Source organism: Motacilla alba, chromosome 7 (assembly GCF_015832195.1).
Source record: "Motacilla alba alba isolate MOTALB_02 chromosome 7, Motacilla_alba_V1.0_pri, whole genome shotgun sequence".
NCBI lineage: Eukaryota > Metazoa > Chordata > Aves > Passeriformes > Motacillidae > Motacilla > Motacilla alba.
Window position 1 is genome coordinate 37,298,769 of NC_052022.1, and position 25,079 is coordinate 37,323,847.

The 25,079-nt window shown below is 55.2% G+C and overlaps 1 protein-coding gene across 1 annotated transcript in view; it reads left to right on the forward strand.

The window, feature by feature from the left end:
- Nucleotides 1-1,927: 1,927 nt before the first annotated feature.
- Nucleotides 1,928-25,079, forward strand: part of SH3BP4 (SH3 domain binding protein 4) — a 32,881-nt gene continuing 9,729 nt past the window's right edge. The window contains exons 1-2 of the mRNA XM_038142678.1: nucleotides 1,928-2,060; nucleotides 23,939-24,135. Of these exons, the coding sequence (XP_037998606.1) occupies nucleotides 24,018-24,135 (118 nt within the window). The 5' untranslated portion in view covers nucleotides 1,928-2,060; nucleotides 23,939-24,017. The remainder of the gene's footprint in view (nucleotides 2,061-23,938; nucleotides 24,136-25,079) is intronic.

The following is a 25,079-nucleotide window of genomic DNA, read 5'->3' on the forward strand; positions in this document are numbered from 1 at the left end:
GGGCTCAGCAGAGCCAGGCCCGGATGCCCAGCTCCTGCCCACAATTCCCAAGGCAGCATCAGAGCAGAAAGGAGCTGCTCTCTTCCCCAAAAAAAGCTGGCTACACTCACACACCCGACCCATGGGAATGTCATCCCGGAGCAGCCCGGTTCCTAAGAACTGTCAGGCCAACAATTTCCCCCCAGCTTTGTGCCTGGGAAACACCACAGAGGGGAACGCACGGAGAAATGAACTTCACCATAGAATTCCTGCAAGATGGAACTCAGCACCACAGAAAAGCCTGGCCTCCTTAGGGCATTCTGTCCAGGGCTAATTGCTCCCCAGGATGGCTGCCTTGCTCTGAGCTGCTCCTGGGCATTGCAAACCTCTCAGAAAACAGAGAGGGATGGGTGCAGGTGGAATTCTCATCCCTCCATCCCAAGGCACATCCTGAGCGCTGGGAAAGCTGCTCCCCGGATAAGCAACTGTTGTCACCCACAAATTGCTGATTTTTAATGGAGTCCAAGCACGGTTTTGGCACCTGGAGATGTGTTTTTTCCCAAGGGATGTTGAGCTGGAACTGCGGATTCTCATACACCTCCTCCTGCCCATTGGAAAAGGCGTTTTTGTCCCCAGAGCCACTCTAGGTGCCAGCCCAAGACAGGAATAAATGTGGACGTTCCAGTATGCAAACGATGGGGAATCACACCAGAGATGGAGAAGAGGAATAAATCAGCAACTGAAACACTGATTTTAATGAGAGTTTCGCAGGAGCAGAGGGACAGGAGCACCCCAGGCTCGTTGCCAAGGCATGGATGGGGGCAGCACCCAGCCCAGCTGCATCCCAGGTGCCATCCCAGTGTTTTCCACTGGCAAAACGGGATGGAAGTGCCCCGTTGCAGTTAGAGAACCGGGTTACCCAGCTGCCGGGAGCTCCCCCAAAGCTCCAAAAAAAACACTGCAGAAAAGAGCTCCCAAGGGTGCTTTGAAGTGGTTCTGTGTGGCTCCTTTTGGGGAGCCAGGAAAAAGCTGGGATGAGGCTGGGAAGTCCCAGCTGACCCCTGGGTTGGGGTCTGGCCACACAAGGACTCGCAGCCACCCCGTTGCCACCCCGCTTTTGTCTCAGCCCGGCCAAAACTCCATCTCCTTCTGCCGTGCTGGGCGCAGGAGGAGCCAGCACCAGGAAGAGGAAATTTAATCATCAGATCCCGATTAAACCCAGGAAAAAACAAGGAGGAGGGTGGGAAGAGCAGCGACTCGAGTAGCCCAGACCCATCTGCTCCAGTATTTCTCACTCAGCTGCTTTTCCAAAGGGTCTTCCAACGGGAGATGGCCACCGTGGTGCTGTTGGTGGCCACCAGCTCTGGGTGCACCTTGTATCCATGTTGCCTTGATGCTCCTGGTAGCCCATTTCCTAACCCTGCATCCCAGCCAGGCACACAACCCCAGGGTGGGATGCTCCCTCAGTTCTATGGGATTTTCAGGGAGCACAACCCCCTTTTTCCAGCGTCGGGTGCTGTGGGAAGCCTGGAAGCCACTCTCCAACCCTGCTCAACACAAGAAACCAGAGCTCGGCGCTTTCCCCCGTGTCTCTCCTGCCTTTCGCACCCCGGGAGAGCAACAGGGGCGGCATTCCTGCTCTACCAGGGTTTCGCGGCTCCGCTTCCTTGACGAAAACGGCCAAGAAAAAAAGGGATGGGGAGGGCGGATAAACCCTCATCTGCCCAGAGAGCAAGGTCTGAGTGTGCCCGCCACGGGTGTGCCCCCGCTCGCCACCGGGCAGGGCGGGCGCGGCTTGCACGCTCGCCCCTCGCACGGGGACGCTCCCCCGCGCTCCCCCATCCCGGTTTTCCCGTCCTTCCCCCCCTCCCCACGTGTTTCACCCCGGCGTCTCCCCCCACCCCCGGCACCCCCCGCGCTCCCGCCCTCCGCGGGGCCGCGCCCCGGCCACGCCCCGGCCACGCCCCGGCCACGCCCCGTGACGTCAGGGCGGGCGGGCGCGCGCGGCCCGTGGCGGCGGGAGCGCGCCCGGGAGCGCAGCGGGGCCGGTGCCGGCGGTGCCGCTGTCGGAGCGGGCGCAGGTGAGAGCCGGGAGCCGGGCGAGCCCGGGGGCTGCCGGCGATGGGAGAGGCTCCCCGCGGGCTCCCGGGGCCGCCCGGGAAAAGTTTGTAGCGGCGGCGGCGGCGGGAGGGCGGCGGTGGCGGTGGAGGGTCGGGGAGAGCCAGCGGCGGGGCGCGGGGAGGCGGCCGGGGAGAGCGAGAGAGCGAGTGTTTGTGTGTGTGTGAGACACCGTGTGTGGCACCGTGTGTGAGCTGGTGGCCGTGTGTAAAGTGCCCTCTGTGTGTGTGAGACTGTGTACAAGTGTCGCGTGTCCGCGTGTGGCAGTGTGACACTGTGTGTGTGTGTGGCACTCTGAGTGTGTGACACTGTGTGTGTGTGTGTGGCACTCTGAGTGTGTGACACTGTGTGTGTGTGTGACACTCTGAGTGTGTGATGCTCTGTGTGTGTGACACTCTGGGTGTCCTCCGTGGGGCCGTCACTGTGTGTGTGTGACACTCTGAGTGTGTGACACTGTGTGTGTGTGTGGCACTCTGGGTGTCCTCCGTGGGGCCGTCCCTGTGTGTGTGTGACACTCTGAGTGTGTGATGCTGTGTGTGTGTGACACTCTGGGTGTCCTCCTTGGGGCCGTCACTGTGTGTGTGTGACACTCTGAGTGTCCTCCGTGGGGCTGTCAGTGTGTGTGGCACTCTAAGTGTGTGACACTGTGTGTGTGTGACACTCTGCGTGTCCTCCGTGGAGCTGTCGCTGTGTGTGTGTGTGACACTCTGGGTGTCCTCCGTGGAGCCATCACTGTGTGTGTGTGTGACACTCTGTGTGTCCTCCGTGGGGCTGTCCCTGTGTGTGTGTGACACTCTGCGTGTCCTCCGTGGAGCTGTCCCTGTGTGTGTGTGACACTCTGCGTGTCCTCCGTGGGGCTGTCCCTGTGTGTGTCCTATTGGTGTCTGAGTGCCTGGCTGTGTCGCGTGTCCTCTGTGTGCCACTCTGTGCGTGTGTCCCGGGTGACTGCGCGTGCCACACGTCCCCTGCGTGTGTCACTGTGTGTGTGTAGCGTGTCCCCTGCGTGTGCGACTGGGTGTGTCCGTGTCCCTGTACGTGCGTGGCTGTGTCCCTGTGTGTGTAGCGTGTCCCCTGTGTGCGTGGCCGCGTTTTGTGCTCGGTGTCCCCGCGCTGTGTCCCCGCTGCCGTGTGCCGTGCCAGGGTGTCAGCGGCTCCGTGTCCCCGTTCCTGGGGCGATGCCGCGGGGCGGGGGAGCCGTGCCCTCCGTCCCTCCGTGGGTGTGCACCCCCGTTGTCACCCAGGTGCCGCTGGCGCTGCCGCGAGGGGACGGCCACGATGGGCCCGGCTCCCCGGGCTGTCACCCTGCCGCTGTCCCCGGACGTGTCCCGCGGGCTGCCTCCCCTTCCCTATGGGCCGCCGCTCCGGGGAGCTGGGCGCTGCTTCGAGCCGCCTTCCAGCGACTGTGCCTGGCGTGCGTTTCCCAGGAGGGTTTTCCCAGCTCGCCGACCTCTCTGCTCCTTGCGGGCTGCCCGGGGATGCTGCGGGAGCCGGGGATGCTGCGGGAGCCGGGGATGCTGCGGGAGCCGGGGATGCTGCGGGAGCCGGGGATGCTGCGCCGGGCTCGGCTTCCCCACTGCCGGGGGGTGCTGAGTGCTCCCGGCAGCGCCGATTTTCTGGGATCCCTGGCTGTTCAGGAATAAGTGGATGTTACTAAGGCTCGGTGTAACTTCGGTGCGAAGGGGGACAGCGGTGACCGTGAGGTTGTTCTGTGCCCAAATTAAGCCACGTGTCATCAAAGCTCCAAAACCCAGCGGAGTTGTGGGATGTGGGATCAGGCAGATGCAAATTCCCAGCTCTGGGATGCCCGTCACTGCCTTCCTCCCCTCTCCAGCCTGTCCTCGCTGGCTGATGTTCCCTGAGATTCGCAATGATTAACTTCTGGCTGTTAATTAATATATACATTAAAAGTTAATAATGCTGAGTGGAGCAGCAGCTTGGGTAGGAGTTGGGCTGGGGGCTGTGTTGTGTTGACAGCTCTGTCTGGATGCTGAGGTTCTGGAATAAGGATCCATCCTTGGTTTCCTCCTGCCTGGCTGCACCAGCGGGATGCTTGAATTTGCCTTAAAGTAGAAAAAAGTCTTGGTAATGAGAGTAAATTCTTGGTAATGAGAGTAACCTCCTCCTGGGATGGCTTGTAGGTCTGACAGGGGTCAGTGGTGGGTTTGGCAGCTGGGTTAATGCTTGGGCTTGAAGCTTTCAGAGAGCTTCTCCAAGCTGAATAATTCCGGGGTCCTCGGAGTGTCCACGTCTCCTCCTGGCTCTTGCTCCTGCGCAGCTGTGTTGGTACCAGACCCAGCATCTCTGGTGGCAGCTCTGCTCTCCTGTTCTGCTTTTTCCTTCTTTCCTCTTTTTCTCCGGAGCAGCTTGCCCTGACGAGCTGGGGCTGCCCCATCCCTGGAAGTCTTGGATGAGGCTTGGAGCCGCCCTGGTCTGGCAGAAGGTGTCCCTGCACATGAGGTGAACTTCGAGCTCCCTTCCAACCAAACTATCCATGCTTCCCTGGTGATTCCCTCAGCCTTCCAGGGTCCCCATGTTCTTCCCACAGCGAGCTTCACCCCCCTGGTCACTCACAGCAAATGAATTCCCACTTTTCTCATGACCCCCCCCCCCATCCCACGGACCCGCTGAGCGCATCCCCTCCTGGCTGGGGAATTTTGCAGGCAGAGATGCCAGCTTTCCATGGCTATATATTTCCAAAATAATCCCGTTCAGGCTGTGGAAGGGAATGTGCTTTTCAAAAATAGCAGCCTCGTTACTTTTAATCAAGCAGAGCCGGAGCAGCGTGGAGCGATTGCAGCCGGCGCTCGACATCCTAATTATGTTTGCCTTTTAATGAGAGGAAAACTATTTGCCAAGCTAAAATATTTATTTTAGCCTGGTGGGGTTGCTTGCAAGAGCTTGTGGGGATGGTAAGGAGGTGGTTTAGACACTGTGTGTGTTGGTTTTTTTTTTAAATGGGAAAAGCATTTAAATGTGGCAAGAGGCTTTTTGTGGCTGGGGTTGTCCATGCGGAGGGAGACGTGCAGGGGAATTTGCATCCTCCTCGGTCTCCTTGTTTCCAGGGGGTCTGAGAATTGTGTCCCCTCCTGGCTCCGTGGGTGGATTTCTGCTGGCAAGTGGCATAGGAGGGAATACAAATAATCTCACCTCGGGTTTGGCACCTGCCTCTTCTTTCCTGCCCAAAATCCCTCCTGAGAGCACCTGAGCTTTGCGGGCTGGCCCGGAGGCTCCACGGGAGGTGCTGAGGAGGTAGGATGGGTTTTTGTAGAATCATGGAATTTCCTGAGCTGGGAGGAACCCACAGGGATTGTCCAGTCCCAGTCCTGGCCCTGCACAGACACCCCAACAATCCCACCCTGGGCATCCCTGAGAGCATTGTTCCAACCCTCCTGGAGCTCTGGCAGCCTCGGGGCTGTGCCCGTTCCCTGGGGAGCCTGGGCAGTGCCAGCACCCTCTGGGGGAAGAACCTTTTCCTAAAATCCAACCTAAATCCCCTCTGACACAGCTCCAGCCATTTCCTCGGGTGCTGTCCCTGGCACAGGGAGCAGGGGATGGCGACACCCATGAAAGTATTGTAGCCAAAATGTTGACTTCCCCAGGGACCAGTGATGAGTCGGCTTTGAAACAAGGGATCAACCCTCTGGGAAATGTATTTCTGCTTATTAACTGGGATATCTTAGCAACTGGGATATATCTCTGCTCTGGAGCCCAGCTGGGAGAGCTGGGGGTGCTCACCTGGAGAGGAGAAGGCTCCAGGGAGAGCTCAGAGCCCCTTCCAGAGCCTAAAGGGGCTCCAGGAGAGCTGGAGAGGGACTGGGGACAAGGCATGGAGGGACAGGACACAGGGAATGGCTTCCCACTGCCAGAGGGCAGGATGGATGGGATATTGGGAAGGAATTGTTCCCTGTGAGGTGCTGGCACAGTTTTCTCAGAGAAGCTGTGGCTGCCCCTGGATCCCTGGAAGTGTTCCATGCCAGGTGGATCAGCCTGGGATGATGGAAGGTGTCCCTGCCCATGGCTGGGTGTGGAATGGGATGACCTTTGAGGTCCCTTCCAACCCAGACTGTTCTGGGGTTGTCTGGTGGCTGCAGCAAGGTGTTCATGGAGAGCAGGGTGTGGGCGCTGCTGGGGCTCCCTGCCCTCTGCACAATGCCCTGCCAGGATGCAGGAGCCATCTCCACTGCCAGCACCAGCTCAGGACCCATCCAAGCCGCTCCCCAGAATTTGCAGAGCGAGGTTTAAAAGCGCAGAACGCGTCCCCCATCGCTTCCCTCCGCAGGAGCTGCTTCCCTGGGCTCCCTCCCGGCCAGCAATCCCTGCATTAACCCTGCCCTGGGCTTGGGCACAGGGCTGGCATTGTCTGGGGGCCTCGGCAGCGCCGTGCCAGCCTTGGCTGGGGCAGGGAGCACGTGGCTGGGCTGGTGCTGGCACAGGGAAAATCCCTCTGATGGCACTGGGAAGCTGAGAAGAGGCAGGAGAAACCCTGGGCTGCTCCTGGTGGAGGTGGTGGGGCTGAGCCCTGTCCCTAGAGGAGCTGAAGGGCTGGTGTCACCAGCCTGTGGGGACACCAGGGCAGCTTTGCTGGTAATGATGAGGCTTCAGGGTTTGTTGCACTCAGAAGGATCGGCAGCCCCGGCTGCCCCTGTGGCCGTAAATAATGCTTGGGGTTTCAGGAAGGGGGAAAAGGAGAAGGATCTTGCAGGACCTGCAGCTTTGGCACGTGCATGTCCTGACAAGCCCCTTTGCTTCCCAAACAAGACTTGCCCCCAGCAGCTCAGATCTGGTTTTTAGTGCTCAAGTGATGCTCCGGTTCCATTAACACCACAACCCTCCACACTGAAGGATAATTTTTGAGGGTAGCTGTGGCATCCCCCCCTCTTTGTGCTCCTCCTTGCAGCCTGGGGTCCTTAATTTCTCCTGGTGGTCCTTGGAGTGATTTCTGTGTATTTCTGTTCCTGTGGGCTCCTGAAGTGTGGGAGTCTGGATGGGAATGTGTGGGATGGTTCACAGCAGCAGGGAATGCAGGAATGCGCATGGAATCCCTCTGCTGCCTCAGGGGGGCTGCGGGTCCAGGTGTTTCCCAGGGAAAAGTCATTTTTTCACGGATCAAAGAGCAGACCATAAAACTTTCAACTCTTCCATGGTGCCCCTGGATTGGATTTTTGTCCCTCTGCTGGGAAGTTGGCATTTTGGGTGGGTCGCGGGTTTTTGGGAGGAATCACTCAGTGTGCTACCAGCAGCATTTCCTGGCTTTAATCCCATTCTTTGGTGGCCAGGCTGTGCCCCTCCACTGGGAACCCCATGAGCCCATGGGAAATTTCTATTTTTAACCTGCTTTTTATTTGTGCAGGGGGTTATTTTCGGTGCCGGGGGGCAGCCGTTCCCGTTTCCATTCCCATTCCCAGCTGGCATATCAATGGGATAGTCATGCCCTCTCTCATTCCCCAGCTCCTGGGGCTAGAGAAGTGTTCCTGCTTTTTCCTACCCGAGTGGGTGCTCCTGCTTCACCCAGGAGAGAGGTTGTGTCAAAGCCAGCCGTGGGAAGATGGCACATCCCATCTCCTGTTTGTAGGATCACCACAGAATCCCAGACTGGTGTTTGGGATGGAAGGGACCTTAAAGCTCATCCCCTTCCACTCCCTTCCAATGGGCAGGGACTTTCCCAATTCCTGCCCAATACTCAGTTTCTTTCAGTTTGGGAGAATAAATTCGTAGCCTCAGACCTCAGTGCGTGAAAATACAGAGGTGGAAGGTGGCCCAGCCTCTTGTTTTGTAATTGCTCTGATGTTTCTTCAAGATGAAAGAGAGTTGGTTTAGATGGGATATTAGGAAGGAATTCTTCTCTGTGAGGTGCCAGCACAGTTTTCCCAGAGGAGCTGTGGCTGCCCCTGGATCCCTGGAGGTGGCCAGGGTGGACAGGCTTGGGCACTGGGGCTTGGAGCAGGCTGGGGTAGTGGAAGGTGTCCCTGGAATGGCAGGGGTGGAATGGGATGGGCTTTAAGGTCCCCTCTAACCCAGACCATTCTGGGACTGGGTGGTTTTTCATCATCTGGCTGCCTTTGTGTACATTGGAGGGGTGGTGATGCACATCTGGTTTGCAGTCCCGTTAAATGATGGGGAAAGCTTTAATAACCACAATAATGATGATGATGATGATGATGTGAAAGCCTTTCCTTTTCACTGGTCATTCTCTGGAGTTGCTTCCTCTCCTGCCCCATGGGAGGGTCGCCCTGGGGACCATCCCATCATTTTTGAGAGAGGAAATCACTGCCAGGGAGCCAAACCAGATATTTTCTAGCTGACTCCAGAAAATCTTGACCCAGCGGAGACTCCTGGCTCTGCTGTGGGATCCTGAGGCTGCCTTGCTCGGCTCATCCCATGCTGCACAAGCTCCCTGCTTCCCTCTCTCCAGGGGTGAATCCAGCTGCTGCCCTTCTCCTGCCCTGCCTGGCCACTCCACCTGGATCGAGGGCTTTAGGTCATCCCCATAAAGTATTCCAGGTCGTTTTTGGGGGGCAGGGTCGGCACGGCGTGTGGCCTCGTTTGAACAGCGCCGGCTGTTTCCTTAGGAACGGGGAGAAAAAGGCTTTTTTTGGAATTGAACAATGGGTCAGCGCAGAGGAGCAGGGCAGGAGGTGTTTCACGGGCACTGCTGCTGGAAGCTGTGATTCCAAGGGTCTTTCCCACCCTCAGTTGTGAATCTGAGATAAGTCCAAGAGCTGGTTTGGCTGGACTTCTTAATGTGTCCAGGGCTGGGTGCAGCATTCATCGCTCTGTTTGGTGTGGTGGGGGAAGGTGTTCAAGTTATCCACCCAAAAACACCTCCACAGGTAAAGCTTGGAGAAAGGGAGCAGGAAAAAAAACCCCAAGAATTGGAGTGGTGGATGCAGTGGTCACACAGGGAGTTCAGCCCAAAGCCTGCCCAGTCTCACACACCTCTGGGACCGAGAGCGCTTCAGCCCGGGCCGTGTCTGATACGAAATCCCTAATTCCTGCCTCATTCCCTGCTGCTGCTCCCTCCTCCTGGCTCACATCCGTTCCCAGAGCAGCTGGGGGAGCTCTGCTGGCTCCCTCGGTGCAGAGGCTGCCACGGCTAAAATTAAACAAAGAGAAACTTCCCATTTTTCTGCGAGCGCTCTGGCTTCCGGAAAATGGCAGCGCTGGAGGCAGGCAAACAAAACAAGGCGTCCCCGGCCAGAGAAAAAAACCTCCTCACCTCAGAGGCATTTCCTTGCTTTCTTTTCCCCCCTCTCCAGCCTCTCTCCCTCCCCATCCTGGCTGCTCCATTGAAAACCTGCCATCAGATTAGGGCTCCCGGGGTGGGGTTGCTCTGGGAAGCATTTCCCAGGCAGCAGCCTGCGTGGAAAGCCAGCCTGGGGAATGGCTCTGCTCTCTGCCCCAAATCCCCTCCGTGCTTATTTTGCCAGGAACATCCTCAGTGGGGCTTTTTGGGTGCGTGTGGCTCCACCTTTGGGGCAGGTTGAGCTGTTGGAATCCTTGAGGAAGTGCAGGGAATAGTTCCCAATGGGCCTGGGAGCAACTGGTCCTTGCAAAGGATAAGGGAAAAAAAAGAGATGCTTGAGCTCATCCTGAAAAAAAAAAAAAAAGAGATCTGTGAGTCCATCCCACAAAAGCAGGACCTGTGTGAGTGTATCCTGCAAAAAAAAAAAAGGAGGAGGAGGTAGGGGTGCATCCCAGAAAAAGGAGGAGGTGGGGAGTGCATCCTGCAGAAAAAGGAGGAGGAGATGCATGAGTGCATCCCAGAAAAAAGCTGGAGGAGCAGATGTGTGGGTAGATCCAGGATAAAAAGAGCTGTGCATCCCACAGGAGGAGAAGGATTTGTGTGGGTGTGTCCTGGAAAAAAAGAGGATCTGTGTGAGTGTGTCCCACAAAAAAAAAAAAAGGATGAGGAGATGAGGGTATCCCTCAAAAGGAGGAGATGTGAGTAAATCCCACAAAAAAGGGGAAGCAGGTGGGGTTTGTCCTGGTCAACCCAGGACAGGGGTGCATCCCAGAAAACGGAAGAGAAGATGCCCAAGTGCATCCCACAGAAAGGAAGGAGGAGAAGGGAGGGGTGCATGCCACAGCTTGTTCTCCCTTGCTCCAGCTCCTCCTTCCCCGTGGATGCCGTTGGCTGCAGGTTCCTTGGAGCAGCCTCCCCAGGAGAGGTACCTCTGCAGGGATGCATCCTGTGGTAGCTCAGGTGGGACAAGTGGGTTTTTTGGGGACAGGGGAGGAAAACCTGGCATCCCCAGCACCGGGATGGGTTATTCTGGGGGTGTTTTGTGTCTTTTTTTTTTTGATACCAGCTTCCTGGAAGCATCTTCTTCCAGCAGCTGAGCTTATCAGCGAGTGAGACCACAAAACAAGGCTTTCCTGGGGTCTTTGGAAGTCTTTTCCTTAGTTTTCTGGGAATTGACCATGGACAAGGTGTTTGTAACCCCTGGAGGGTGGCAATTAGCTCATCAGCAAAGCAGAGCCCCTATGCTGCTAATGCTGCCCTTGACCAGCTCAGAATTCCAAGAGATTGCCTGGGAAGGATGCTCTGGGATGGGGACATCACTGTGGTGCTCTCCTCCCTTGCCTGGCTCTTCACGTCCTGCAAAATAGGTGAAGTTTTGGGGGATTTGGGGTTGTTTCTTTTTTCCCTGGGAGTTGTTGGAGCCAGCCAGTGCTGCAGAGGAACAGCTCGGTGCCCTCAGTGCTTCCAAGTAATTTTTTCCGTCTCTCCTGCTACTCCTGAGCTGTGGCCCCTGCTCCCCAGGGCGAGCTGCCTGAAAGTTAATCGCTGCTGAAAAATGCTTTAATTAACTCAATTAGCCAGATGGTCCATCTGGGCTCCTGCAGAGCCTGGAATGAGGTCGCAGCAGCTCCACCCCGGTGATGGTGATGGGGAGGACACACAGGGACTCATCCAGATCCCCATGGGATGTGCTGTGCTCTCCAGAGCATCCTTGCTTCTGGACCTGCCCCGGGAGGTGTTTGACAAGGGCATGGAGTGACAGGACAAGGGGGAATCGCTTTAAACTCGCAGGTTTAGAGGGCGGGGTTGGAGGGGATATTGGGAAGGAATTGTTCCCCGGGAAGGTGGGCAGGCCCTGGCACCCAGAGAAGCTGTGGCTGCCCCTGGATCTTTGGAAGTGTCCATGGAGAGGTTGGATGGGGCTTGGAGCAGCCTGGGATAGTGCAAAGGTGTCCCTGCCCATGGGAATGAGATGGGCTTTGAGGTGTTTCCAGCCCAGAGCATTCCATGGCTGTGCCCCTGGCCCTGCCACGGGACATCCCTGCGGCTCCTCCCGGGGCAGAGCAGGAGCTCCTGAAACTTCCACCACATCCAGGACACGGCCAGGCATGGAAAGAGTGAGCAGAGGGGAAGCCCTGCACGCTGTTTGAGCAGAGGAATGCGGGGCCCTGGAGCAGGGATTTGGGAAGGGGGAGTGTTTAACCCCGTCTGCACTGCGACCATTCCATCCCCGGGCTCTGTTTCAAAGCCTGGCCTCACAGACATCCTGAGGGAAGCTGGTTCTCCTGGCTGGGATGGGAACCTGAGTGCTGGCAGGTGGAGATGCATCCTTGAGGCAAAAGGGAGGAAATGTGTGTCCTGAAGGGTTTGGATACCCCTGGAAAATGGCGCAGGGAAACTGAGGCACGGCGTTTCTCCATGGGAAGGTTAAACTGTGCTCTCTGCAGTCGTGGTGCCCGTGTCTCCAAAAATGGGCTCTAAAGTCATTCCAAAAGGGCACCTGGTGGGGGTGGGGAAATGAGTCAGGGTGGGGATTTTTGCTGTTGGGCCTCATTTTTCAGAGATTGTGATCGCAGAGTGGTGATGCTGCATCAGGTGCTCCCCTGGCTTGGAGAGGGAAGGGGGAAAGGGCAGGTAATTCCTGCTTTGAGGCAGTGGGGCTTGTGGAAGTGGGCCAGAGGGTAATTCCCAGTGGGAGTGCTGGCAGGGGAGGAGGTGATGCTGCTGGGAGCTACCAGGATGCAGAGCATCTTCCTTTGGGATGAGCATCCAGTGCCCGGTGCTCCTGCCTGGAAAGCTCCCAGCTCATCCTCAGCTCCAAAACTGTGCAGAGTCCCAGCATCTCCCCGATCCCTTTCTTCTTCTTCAGTGCATGGGAATCATTTGGAAGCAGAGGTCTGAGCCTGTCCGTGGAAATCCCACGCTCCACAGTGCTGCAAACACTCCTGCCTCACTTTTGCCTTTCACCAGAAAATCCTCATCCCCCTTCCTGCACAAAAAAAAAAAAAAACAAAAACGTGAGTAATGCTGGAGAAATTTGGGATGAGGCCCAGCAAACGATCGGATATCCGGCTAAGCAGGGCTCTGACTTTTGGACTGAAAGCTCCCAAATGAATAAATGCAGCAGGAGGAATGGCAGATTTTGAAGGATTATGTTTTTCTGGTGGTGCTCTGTTTTATCTCCCTTTAAATCTTTGCTCTGTGAAACTTGGGAATGGCTTTTTTTTTTTTCTTTTTTTCTTTTTTAATCGCCTCAATGTATTTGTTTTATGCTCGAGTAATAACACATTTCCCGTCGTCCTGTTAAAAGCAGAGCTGATGGTATTTAAAAATAATACTGGTGCCAGTTGTCTTGTGATGCACATCATGTGTTCTGGCTGTAAATGTTGTTTACTGGGATCATGCATGGCCAAAAAAAAAAGCTGAATTCACTGCAGAAGTGGCTTGTTGGGAGGCTAAAATGCCAGTGGATGTTGCCCTAAGGAATAATGGGTGGTGGTGACTGTCTCCCTTTTGGTTTTCTTTCCTCCTTCTGGACCCTGCTGAAAAAGTTCCCATTTTTTCCTGTTGCTGAGTACTTAAGTCATTCTTCTAAATATAAATCTCTCCTGATGCGTCAGCTGTGCCTGGGATTTCACTTCTTTTATGTGGCACTTCAAGCAAGTTTTAATTAAAAAGTAAAAAAAATTTAAAAAAAATAAAAAAGGAGAGGTCCATCTGCATTGGTTTGATATTTAGGGAGTTTTTTTCCTCATCAGGAGCGTGTCTAATTCCAGCCTGACCCTGCAAAGTCCTGCGGGCTGCATGTGGCCATCAGCTGGTTGTGCTGGACTCCTGGAAAGTTCTTGCTGTGTCCTGCTCTTGGAATCAAGGAATGGTTTGGGTTGGAAGGGACCTAAAAGCTCACCTCATTCCAGGGCAGGAACACTTTGCCCTATCCCAAGTTCTCCAAGCCCCATCCAGCCTGGCCTTGGATCCAGGGGCAGCCACAGCTGCTCTGGGCACCCTGTGCCAGTGCCTGCCCACCCTCACAGGAAACAATTCCTTCCCAATATCCCATCTCTGTCACTTTAAGGCCATTCCCCATGTTGATGTTGCTGTGGAAGATGCTGAGAGCAGGTCGGTGGAGGTGCCATGGATTTGTCTTCTCCAGGCAGGAGCCTGCTGCCTGCAGCCCCATGGTTTGGGTCTGGAAATTAAAATTTCCAATTTGAATTAAATTAAGAGCAGATCTCGGTGCGTGTCAGAGCAGCCTCCGAGCAGAGCTGGTGGTGGGGCTGGAGTTGTTCTCCACAGGAATCCCTAAATGGAGGGGGTTCTGTGCTGCTCACAGGGATGTGCCCGCTGACCCAGGGAATCTGTCCCTGAACGTGTGGGGCTTTTCAGCCTCAGTTTAGTCCTTGCTTTTTGAAAAGAGGTGTTCTTGTAGAGACAGAGGTCGAGCTTTGGGGTCTGCTGTATCCCCTGTGTGGCTCTCAGTGGCTTTGTCTTGTCTCCTCTAATTTGGGCACTTGGTTGGCCCCAAACCACCCCTTATCTCAGCTGATAACGCTTCACCCCTAACTCCAGCTCCAAAACCCCAAAACTTAGCTCTGTGCTGTCTTACAGATGGGAATCGAGCAGCCTGGTCTTGTGGAAGGTTTGTTTGCCCATGGATGGGCAAAGAAGGGCTTTAAGGTCCCCTCCAACCCAAACCCTTCTGGGATTCTGTGGAATCTCAGTGGGAATGAACGGAGCATGTGGCTCTGGGGTTCCTCTTGGGCAAGGAGAAGCCAGGACGGGTCTGTCTCCTTCCAGCCTTGCCTGGGGCTGACTTCTTGGGGAATAACTTGTCCTCTGGAAGTGTTCCCTCTGTGGTGGCTCCAGTTGTCCCTTTCTGAAGGGACGCTCCTGTGTCTGAGGCGCACGCGGGAGGTGTCTTGTCCTTACGAGTGCGATGCAGAGTTGTGGGAATTACTCCACTCAAGCAATAGAGCTCTGCCTTGAGCAGGGAGCAACCTGCCGTGGCTCTAGGATGACTTTCAGGTATCATTTTAATTTTGCCTGGTGACTAACGCTGCAAAAAAATGTGTTTGAGATTACGTCCTGCTCCGTCCAGCGAGGCGGGTAATTTCGATCAAAGGTTTTTGCCAGGTTGGCATAAATTACTATTTTTTGCGCCAAAGCATCTTGCTAAATGAGGGGCATCTATCCCCAAAATGGCTAAATGTTGTGCCGGGGGTTATGTCCTGGCCCAGAGAGGCAGCTTTGCCATCACACACGGTGGAGGCTGCAGAGAGGGGACTTTGGCTCTCTTTGGGGCCTCGCGCGTTCTTGCGCTGACGCAGAGCTGCGGTTCAAAGTGCGTGTCTTTGTTTGCAGATAATGCCTGCCCGTAAACATTTGGGGCTTAAAAGTGATGAAATTGGTTTCTTATCGGCCATCTGACCCGCGGTGACGGGACTGAGCAGCTCTTAACCCGGCCAGACCGAAACAACAAAACCCCGGAGCTCTGACAGATGGGGGTGGGTGGTGTTGTTTTGGGTTTTTTTTCCCCCTTCACGGCGCTCCTGATGCTGTGGAAAATGCTTGGAGCCAGTGCTTGGATGGTGTCTGACCTCCCTCACCCCCAGGCTGAGGTAATTTGCAGGTTGCACGGAGCCTCTGTGCAGTCTGCTGGGCTTTAATTTCGGGGTAATTAATTAAACAAGCAGGCACGGTGTTTGCTCTTGTGTTGCATAAACAGCAGCCGGTTTTGGTGTATCTCAGGCACCCTCCTGGCTGGCAGAGGTGGATGTCTGCACCTGGAAAGCTCAATCCCACCCCTGGAGAAGATCTAAGCTAAATTAAAGTGAGGACTTGTGCTGCTGAAAACCACCTAAAACGAGCCACGTGGTCTTTGTGTCCACATAATGGGTGTGGTGATCAAAGCATTGCTCTGGATGGAAGCAGGAACACTTTCTGGGATGGGTCTGCAGCTGCCTGGGTTTGCAGGTGAGGTCAAACCTGAGGTCCTAATCCAGGCTCTGGTTGGTTTAGATCAGATATTAAGAAGAAATTCTTCTCTGTGAGGGTGGGCAGGCCCTGGCACAGAGTGCCCAGAGCAGTTGTGGCTGCCCCTGGGTCCCTGGAAGTGCCCAAGGCCAGGCTGGATGTGGCTTGGAACAACCTGGGATAGTGGAAGGTGTCCCTGCCCATGAGACAAACTTTAAGGTCCTTTCCAACCCAATCCATTCCATGATTCTCTGACCTGTCCCCACATCCTCTTCCTACTTGTGTCATCACCTGGATGTTTGCTCTCCAGGTATCTCTGCCCGCTTTCTGACATGGAAATCCCTGGTTTGTGAGGTTGGGTCAAACATGGAGCATCCCATGATGCAACCAACCCCCATCTTTCCTTCCCAGGAGAAGACCATCAGCTCCAGCAAAGGGTTAAGCTGCCTAAACCCAGGTGTCCTGGGCAGTCTGGTTTGGGAATGTTTACCAAAGAGGAGCTTAAAAAACCCCGCTGTTTAGAGGGAATTCTTTGCAATGTGCTGATTCTGTTTGTTTCTGTTCAAAGAGAGGGAAGAAAGGAGGTTTTTGGCTCCCGTCAGCATTTTCAGCATAGCTGAGGCTGTCCTGTAATCCAGCAGCAGATCAGTGATGGATTAATCAGGAAGGTGTGCTAGAAAATTAAACCAAGGGGGTGGTTTTGCCCCACCTTGAACCAGTTCTTGGAATCCAGAGAGGTTTCATTCATCACTGCTTGGTGTCCAGGTGGCCAGCTGGGAGCAAAACCCCTTGTTTTTCCCAAAAATGGACCTCCTGACTGAGGATACCTGGAGATGGATCAATCTTGGTGGAGTACTTGGGCTGGGAGAGCTGCATGGAGCTGTCTGTGATGACCTGCTGGGAGCTGCCTCGTCTCTGGTGGTCTGCAGCTCATCTCTGGAGCTTTGTGTTGTCCTCTCTGCACCAGTTGTGGTGGCAGCCTGTCCAGCCAGCAGCATGAGTGACTTTCTTGTGCCTGCCCTTCTCTGGTCACGCTGGTGGGACTGGTTTTCCAGCCAGGAACAAGGAGAACACGTGGCATTGCAGCAGCTCCTCTCCGTCAGGCAAGGGCAGAATCAGCGAAGGGTGATGGGGACAGGGCTCTGGAGTGTCGATTCAGTTAAAGCTCTGTCATCATCTCCTCTTGGGGAAGCTCAGCAGTTCAGGGACTTTGGGTTTTGACAGCTCTTGAAGGCCAAATTAGCATCCAAATTATCCGAGGGAGGGGAAGCTGCCGGGACTGCGGCTGGAGGGTGGGGAGATAGCGAGCTGCTCCAGGATTTTCTCAATTAGTGCCTTTTGCCTTCACGCTCCCATGGATCTGGTTGATTTGAGATGGGGAGGAGGGCCTGAGTGGCCCCCCTTGGGTGATCATGAGATGGTTCTTGCAGCACCCACAGAGGTGGGAAGCTGTTTCCCCTCCCTTTGACTTCCATGGTTTCCCTTACTCTGCTCTTTGTGGGTGTTGGCCTGAGATCTCCTGGGTGACCATGGTGTCTGTATGCATTGTCCTGGTGATTCTGGCAGGATCTGTTCTTTAAAAGTGTCTTATTGTGGCCCTGGAAATCTGGGTTTCGTTTCTCCCTCACCACCAGTTGCCTGTGGGAGCTTGGGCTGCTGCCTGATCCAGCTCAAACCTGAGTTTCCCTGCTTTGAGAGACACTTGGTCCATGCTTTTGGCCCTAAGCATCCTTCAGGGACAGTCTTGCTTTGGCTGTTGGCCAAACTCTTGGGCTTGTGAAGGACTTCGGAGGGGCTGTGAGGGCTTGGAGGAAGACAGTTCTCTCCTGGACTCCTGTTTGAAAGCTTGAGTTTATGGCTTTTGTGTGTAACTCCTCTGGGAGCACAGCACTGGATGTGGCTTTGGGTTTTTGTGGTTTTGTTGTTGCCCATGGGACTTGTCTGGATTAAACTCCTTGCCCTGCCAGAGGAGCATCCATCCACAGCTCCCTGTTAAAAAGCCAGAACACCTTTGGGAGTGCCCTGCCTGAATTAGGAAACGTTTTTTTCTCTTGGAAGAACATTGAGCAGGCAGCAGGGGCACGGTGGACCAGGACTGAACTCTGCCTCTTCTGATATGAGGGCTGGTGGACACCAGCTGAGAGCCTGTTCCTGGTGGAGATGAGCTTCCCATTGCCTTCCAGCCCATCTGTGCAGCTCCTTGCTGTAGGACACTGTGGAGGCAGAAATGTCTGTGGGTTCAGGGAAGGACTGACCAAGCCCTCCCCTGGGCAAGAGGTCCAGGCGAGGCTGCAGAACAGTCCCCACTGAGGTCTGCTTTGATCTCACTGCCTCACCAAGAGATGTTTGGGCAGCCAGCACCTCTGGGTTTTTCCCTGGCTCTGTGGAATGCGGGAATCTGCTCTTGGGGAGCGCCGCGCTCCCCGTGCCGCTGTTCCGGCAGCATCCCTTGCACCGGGGACCATCCCGCTGGTGACATCCCTCTGCCTTGGTTTTTTTGGGAGTGCCGGAGGGGGGTGGCTGGTCTTGCAGCCCGTGGTAGTGTTGCAACCATGGAAGCAAGTCTGGCTTTCTTTACTTCCCTGTGTTATCAGGAGGGGCGTGCGTGCCATGGTTTTGTTGCTGTGGAGCAGGAGGACCCGGGCTGTGGTCCCAGGAAAAGCTTTTTTGTGTCCCTGTGAACCTCACAGGTGTTCCTGCCCTGTGCAGCACCTTCCTGCACTCCCAGGTTCTTGCAATCTCTGCCACACCAGCACCGTTTCCAGGGATTCGGGGTGGGCTTTGGGGTTGCTGTGGGTGCTTGAGGGCGGTGCCCGCATCTCCAGGACCCTCTTCTGCCGTGGCATCGGTGCTGGGCAGCAGCAGGAGGTCCTGCAGGGAAAACTCCCTTTTCCTACCCTCAAGGCTAATTTATATTTGAGTCTCATGCAGCTGGTGATGGATATCCAGGGGGACTCGTGCTCCAGAGTGGCTGCCATAAAAGGAAGCTCTCCCATCCTTCCTGCTTTGCCTGTGAAGGATGACATCCCCGGCGGGGAGGCCGTGATGGACACCAGGCACCACCAGCACACGCTCAGCCAAAACTGCCTTCATTCCCCTCCCTTCTCCATCCACCCGGCCATGCTTGGCTTGCCCTTGCCTGGCAGCAGGAGCTGAGCCAAGCTGGAGCTCGAGGGCGGGATTTTTCCATGGGGCTTGGCAGGGAGCGGAGGGCACGGCGTGGCACGGGGCCGGGCTCCGCTGCCGCCACCTTGGGTGCAGCCGTTCCCACATCACATGGTGGGAATGGGCTCCAAAGCAAACCCCTGGGACGTGAGGGTGCTGCAGGAGGGATGGGAGGTCCCAGTGCTTCCACAAGTCCCTTCTTGTTTGCTGGAAAAGGGACTAAAAGCGCCGTGTGTTGTGTTCCTGGCAGCTCCCGGGAGGCTCGTGCTGGGACGGACGTGTGAGTTCACACCAGGCTGTTCTTTCTGGTACAAAGAGCTGGTGTTTGGTGTTGTCTTTAGGGGTGGTTTTATCTTTGCTTGGCTTGGGTGGGTTTTTTCTTTTTTTTTTTTATTTTTGGAAGATGAAAGCGTTGGCTTGGCAAACGCAAGCGGTGAAGGAGGAGGAGGAGGAGATAAGAGGGAGGCAGCGGGGTCAGGAATCACTGGGCATGGCTGGCATCACACTTGGAGAATGCTTGGGCTGGCCTTCTGAGGGGAAAATCTCAACAGCAGCCAGCTCTTCCCCACCCATCCCCTCCGGCAAGGCTCATGGAAGAGACCTGGATCACCAGGAGACGAGCCACAAGGTCGCCGGTCTGTTCCTTGCCACCAGCTGCTTCCAAAGCCATCCCAGCCTTGCAGGAGGCTGCACAGGACCTGGGTGGGGCTGTGCTGATGTTTAGGTTGGATTTAGGTTGGCCGTTTCAAGGAGATTGTGTTTTTTCGCCTGCCTGAAGATCTGTCAGCACAGGAAAAGGAGGGAATTCCTGAGGAGGTGGGATCCTTTTCCAGTGGAGGGAAGCGTGTGGAGCACAGGCCAGCGTTGTGCTGTGTGGTAGCCATGAGGGAGATCTTGAAGGTGAAGAACTCACAGGGCAAAACCAAGTTCCTGAATCAGATTGTTTGCTAAAATTTGGAAGTTTTGGTCACTCTGGGGCTTTTTACAGCTTCTTTTGTAGGCCACTGCGCCTTGCAGCGGGTTGGTGTCATCTGGCACTCCCTGAGCAGCTCCCTCAGGGCTGGGGTGTCCCCAGGGTGTGGAGGGGTCTTCTCTGCATCTGCCCCCATGGATTTGAATTACTGGGGGTTTTGTGGCTGATAAAAGCAACATTTGCAGTAAATTCATTGTGTGGGACAGGTGGTGTGGGGAGCGCCGTGGCTCTGGGACATGAATTCCTCCCTAGGAAAAGTTTAAATTTGCTCATATCCAAGCAAAGCCAACTGTTTTTAAAAGAAACCTCCAAAAACATTTCTGTGTTTGTAGGACAGCCAGAGGAACTCGACTTTGGAGACAGAAAAAGCAAATCAAAAGCCATAAAGCAGCAAGTGCCTGGAGTTGATCTTGGCTCTGCTGTGGGGAGAGGATGATGAGGGATTGATTGGAAGCTCCTTTTTTTTTTTTTCCTCCCCCCAGTTTTCAATTTGTGGCCAAGGGTAGGGTGGGAGATTTCCCCTGAGCTTGCACCACGGCCTTGAGAGGCTTTCAGTGGATTTTCCTGGGAAAAGAGGGGTGCAGGGTGGTAGTTACAGGCAGAGCTGACCAGTCTTGTGTCTCGGTGGCTCCTGTTCCTTGTGCTTCCCACGGACATGGACGTGCCCTGCTGGGATGGACCCTGCGGCTCCATCCCAAGAGGGAGGGCTGGGAATGTGGGCTGGGCAGGGATGTGCCCTGCTCCCTTTGCTGCTGGCAGCTCCTTGGTTGCCCCTGGAAGGACCTGGCTCCATCTCCAGCCCTGGCGGTGCTTGGTACCGCCCAGCCCTGCCAGCCCTCCTGGCTCTTATCAGCCCCAATTCCTGGCAGACAGGGATTTCTCCTCTCTGAGGCTCCTGGAGGGGTCCTGTCCCACCTGCACCACATCAGTGCTTGTTGGAGAGGGCCTTCCCATGCCCAGCAGCAGATCCTTCTTCCCAGCCTTGGGCTCTGCACTTTTGGGTGTTCCCGTGGTTTTATTATTGCATTTCTTTGCTCCAGGACGTGGGTTTGGGCTTTTTCCCGGGATTGCTTTTCCCTGCGCGGCGTGGCTGGGTGCCCGTGGTGTGTCTTTGATAGCTCAGTGTCCAGCCAGAGGTGTGTCCATCCTGTAATCCCGTCAGGAATGATGGCTGGAGCTGGGCAGGACGGGGCTCTGCCTGTGCCAGGAGGTCTCGGGGGACTTCCCTGTTCCTGCAGTTGGATTTCTGGGAGAAGTTGTACCAGACGTTTTGCAGAAGTTGTTTTTAACCTTTTCCATGCCGCTGCACGCCAGGAAACATTGCAGCTGCATGTTCAAGTGCTGCAGGAAAAACCTGGTTTCGTTTTTAGTGAAGTTTGAGTAAGTGGGTTGGTTTTTTTTTATTTAATAGATGTGACGCTGCCCCCAGCCCCAGACCTGCTGCTGCTCCGTGCCTGGGGGACCTGAGGGAGCAGCTGGAGCTGTGTCAGGGAATGTTCAGGCTGGGTTTTAGGAAAAGGTTCTTCCCCCAGAGGGTGCTGGGCACTGCCCAGGCTCCCCAGGGAAGGTTAAATCCAGGGGCAGCACCATCCATGCCAGGAAGCTGTGAGGATGCACCCGTGGAAATCTGCTCGCCGGGGCTTCCCGAAAGCTTTCTCCAGCTCCCAGCAAAGCCTGCCTGGGATCTGAAAGGAAAATGTAACCTCTGTGGGGCCCTGATGCAGGCAGCTGGATTTGCTGGGATGGGGGGAGCAGGCAGCAGGTCCCCCTGGCTCATAGGGCTGGATTTGACCTTGCAGCATTCCATGTCCCTCACAGGAGGGAAAAAGCAGCGTGAAAAGCAGGTGTGGGTGCCTTTGAGGAGCTGCTGGCGCTGTCAGGGTGCGCTCTGGTCGCCCACTGGTTTCCTTCCCCCCACCATTCATTTCGGATGCTGTTTGTGGCTTTGGGTAAACAGATGGGGCTGGGTTTTTCCCTGGTCTATATTTAACCCCGGGCTAAATTTAAAGCGCCTTCAGAGGAGTTTGCAGACCATTGTCTCGGTGATCTCTAAACAAATCCTACCCCTTCCACCCTTTGTTTCCCCCCACTTATCCCTTTTATCCTCACACAGCCTGGATTTGAGGCTTTGCTGGTTACCTCTGCATTCAGAAACATTTTGGCTCCATCCCCAGCTCCAAAACAGGGCTCCCATCCCAAACCCACACATCCTTCAGTGTGTGCGTGCATCCCTACATCCAGGAGGGACAGGCAGATCCAGGGTGCTGCTGTCAGGAGAGGAAATACCTTCCCATTATCCCTCGTTTGTGTGTAGATTCCCACTGCCTTTTGAGGCCTCGGGGTTGCATGCAGAGGGGATTTTTCCAGCTGTTTCTCCACACAGCCACATCTGTCAGAGGCCTTTAGCAGGAAGCTTCCCATCTCCTTATGTAAATAGAGGTGGGGGGGAGCATCCCTGCGAATCCCAGGCTTGTGGATATGTCGGTGAGAGCTGTCAGGGCTGTAGCTGCCATAATTAATATAAAACTCATTTGATGCTGGACCAGCAGGCAGGTGTTTCAAAACATATTCGTGGCTCACACTTAGATTTTTTCCTACTTTGTGCAGTGCTGCCCAAGCAGGGGGGAATTTTGGGATGCCGCAGCGGTTTGATTTTTTTTTTTTAAATTTTTTTTTTACAAGATTGTGTACAAGAATCGCCAAAATCGGTGAGGTGTGGGGACTCTAGAGGGAGGCACGGTGTGGTTGGGCTCTTTCCACACCACCTAGAAAAGCTGCGATCCCAAATGGCATTAATGGGTGGAAATGGGTGGATGGTGAATGGTGCCAGCCAAGGGGAGCATCCTTCCTCCCTTTCCTCCCTTCCTTGCTTCCTGCCGGAGGTTATGCCTGCTTATTCCTGGTTATTCCTTTGTCCTGGCCCTGGCAGCAGCTCCAGGTCCCCTCTCTTACCTGTCCCAGCTCTGATAAGCTCAGCCTTGACTCAAAGCCTGGTTTCCCTGTGTTTATTCCCTGCCAAACCCTTTCCCCTTGGATTGCTCCCAGCAGGACCCGAGAGGAGGGGAGGCTCTCCTCGAAGGGGAAGTGTTTGCACTCAAGTTCTCCCTTCCCTTTTCTGGCTGCAGCCGGGTGCATCCCTTCCAGCCAGCCACATTCCCGGCATACCAGCCCTGGGGATGGCTTGGGAAGCATCTCAGGCAGGCTGGAGTATCTCCTGCTCAGGCTCTCCCCTGCAGATTTCCTCTTGCTGCATTCCAGAAAAGGGCACCAAATCCTTCAGGACTTGCTGCTCCCCCTCACAGTGCTGGAGGAGACATCAGCTCTGTGTTCCCACCTAAGGAATTCGGGTCTGGCTGTTATTTTCTGTTGGATTTCATTTTCAAGCAGAGGGAGGAAAAGAAAAAAAAAATTGCACGGGAGGGGGAGAAGGGAAGAACAGCATAAGGGGTGGATGAAAATCCCTTTGTAAAACAAGGGATTTGGATATAACTTCTAATTAAAACTTTTATGGTTAAGACCTGCTGGTGCTTTGCAGCCAGGCTGGAGTTTTGTGGCAGCTCTGAGGGAGCGGGAGGGAGGGGCTGAATCCAGAATTTCCAGGATGATCCCAGGTACGCCGGACAGCGTTCCTGCTCCCTGGTGCAAGCTTGGAGCAGCAACTCATGGCTAGGCTGTGCTCCAGCCGTGCCTTCAGCCTCCCCTGCTTGTCCTGGCCCATCTGGCCACTGTCCCAGCTCCAGAGGACAGGGGTGACGTCAGGGGAGCTCTTGCCCGTGCTTGCATCAGCTGCAACGTTGGTGGTCGGAGTGTCCTGTGGGAATGGGCTCCTTTTCCTCTCGGCTCCAGTGGGCTAATGCAGCTGCTCTTCCACAGGGGTTCTGCAAGTGCTTCTGGGGAAAAAAAAAAAGAGGGAAAATTTTATTTTTCCTTTTTTTTTTTCCCTTTATTTTTTATTGTATTCAGTGCAGGAAGGGATGTTGCTCTGCCTGGTTGGCCAGGTGAGGGGGCAGACACGGAGAGCAAGCGGGAAGAGCCAGTCCCCATCCAAGGAGATGCTGCAGTGGGAGGGAGGGATGTGACCCATTGGAACAGGGAAAAAGCCCACTCCTCTGGGTCTTCCCCGCTCCCACAGCAGCCTGGTGCTTGGTGGTCTTGTAACTGTGTTACAGCAACCTGCAGATGCTTGGGAAGTGGGGAGAAGGACCAATTTACAGTCCTGGGAGCAGCGTATTCCCAAAAAACTCCTAAAGGCCAGAGGGCTGCGTCCTATGGGGTTGTGTCCAGCATCGTGCAGGACCAGGCTGTCCTTGCTCCCCAGGGGTTTGTAAGCACTGCTGTGGTCCCTGGGAGCATCCAGGTTGTGTTCCACGATGGTTTAAGGAGAGCAGGACAGGCTCTCCTGTGTCAGCACCACGGGATCAGCGTCTGGGAGCCACGGGGGCGCCCGGAGCCTTTCTAACACCCTGGCCTTTGTCTCTCTCCCCCAGGCTGGTTCCCCGAGGGGACACCGGGGTCCCCATCGCCGGCAGAGGGGCCATGGCCATGTAGTGCCCGCCGGGAGCGGAGATGGCAGCGCAGAGGATCCGGGCGGCCAACTCGGGAGGGCTCCCGCGGTGCAAGTCCGAGGGCACGCTCATCGACCTGGGCGAGGGCTTTGCTGAGACCACGCTCTGCGACGTCAAAGGTGCCTGGGCATCACCCCCCTCATCCTTCCAGGCCCTTCCCCACCCCCTGGGGGGGCTCGGTGACACCAACAAGGCTGTGACAAAGGTGTTTCCTCAGTGCTGGGAGCCTGCGGGTTGCTCCTCCAATAATCCTTTTTTTTTTTGGTTTTTTTTTTTGTCATCTTTTGTTGCTTTTTTTTCCCCTGCTGTGTTTTCCTTTTATGCTGTGTTACCCAGCATAAAAGCCGTGGTCGGGTGGGAGGGGAATTGCTGCTCCCCTGGCAGGAGAGCATCCCAAGGAAAAACTGCAGGTGGAAGCTGGAGAGCGCTGAGGGCCTTGAAAGTGAACACGCACAGAGGGGATTGTTTTTGCAGGTGTAGCACCTGAACATCAAACACTGGCTGCAAATGAGATGGGTTTCAATGCAAAACTAGGAATTGCTCCCCTTCTCCAAGGGGTTTCAGCACATCCTTGTTAACCCCTGCATGCCCAGCTGGAGGGACGAGGGAACAGCCACTTGCTTGTCTGATCTGACACCAAAAACGCTCCATCCTGCAGCATGACTGAGTTAACAACAGCGGCTTCCAACCTAGCAGGCTGCCAAATTCCAATTTAGAGTTTCTGTGCAGTCTCCCACTGGCTGAATGTCCCCCACGCCTTTGCCTGCTGGCGGATGAGCTGTTCAGGATGTGTACAAAACTCTTCTCCTTCGAATACTCAACCCCCCGGGCTATATCTAAAGGCCTCTCTTTGCTCAGCTGTTATCTTCCCTTGCCTCGTTGTTTCAGTGGCTGAGAAGTGCTGCCAGCCTGCGAGTGAGTGGAGACTGCAGGCACGTGCAGCCTGAGCTCCCATCCCTTTGTCTCCAGGATTTTAAGGGCTTCCTGTGTTTTCTAAACTCCCTTTTCCTCCCAGAGAGCTCTCGAGCCTGTTGAAGCAGGTGCTGTCCCAGTTCCCTTGCAG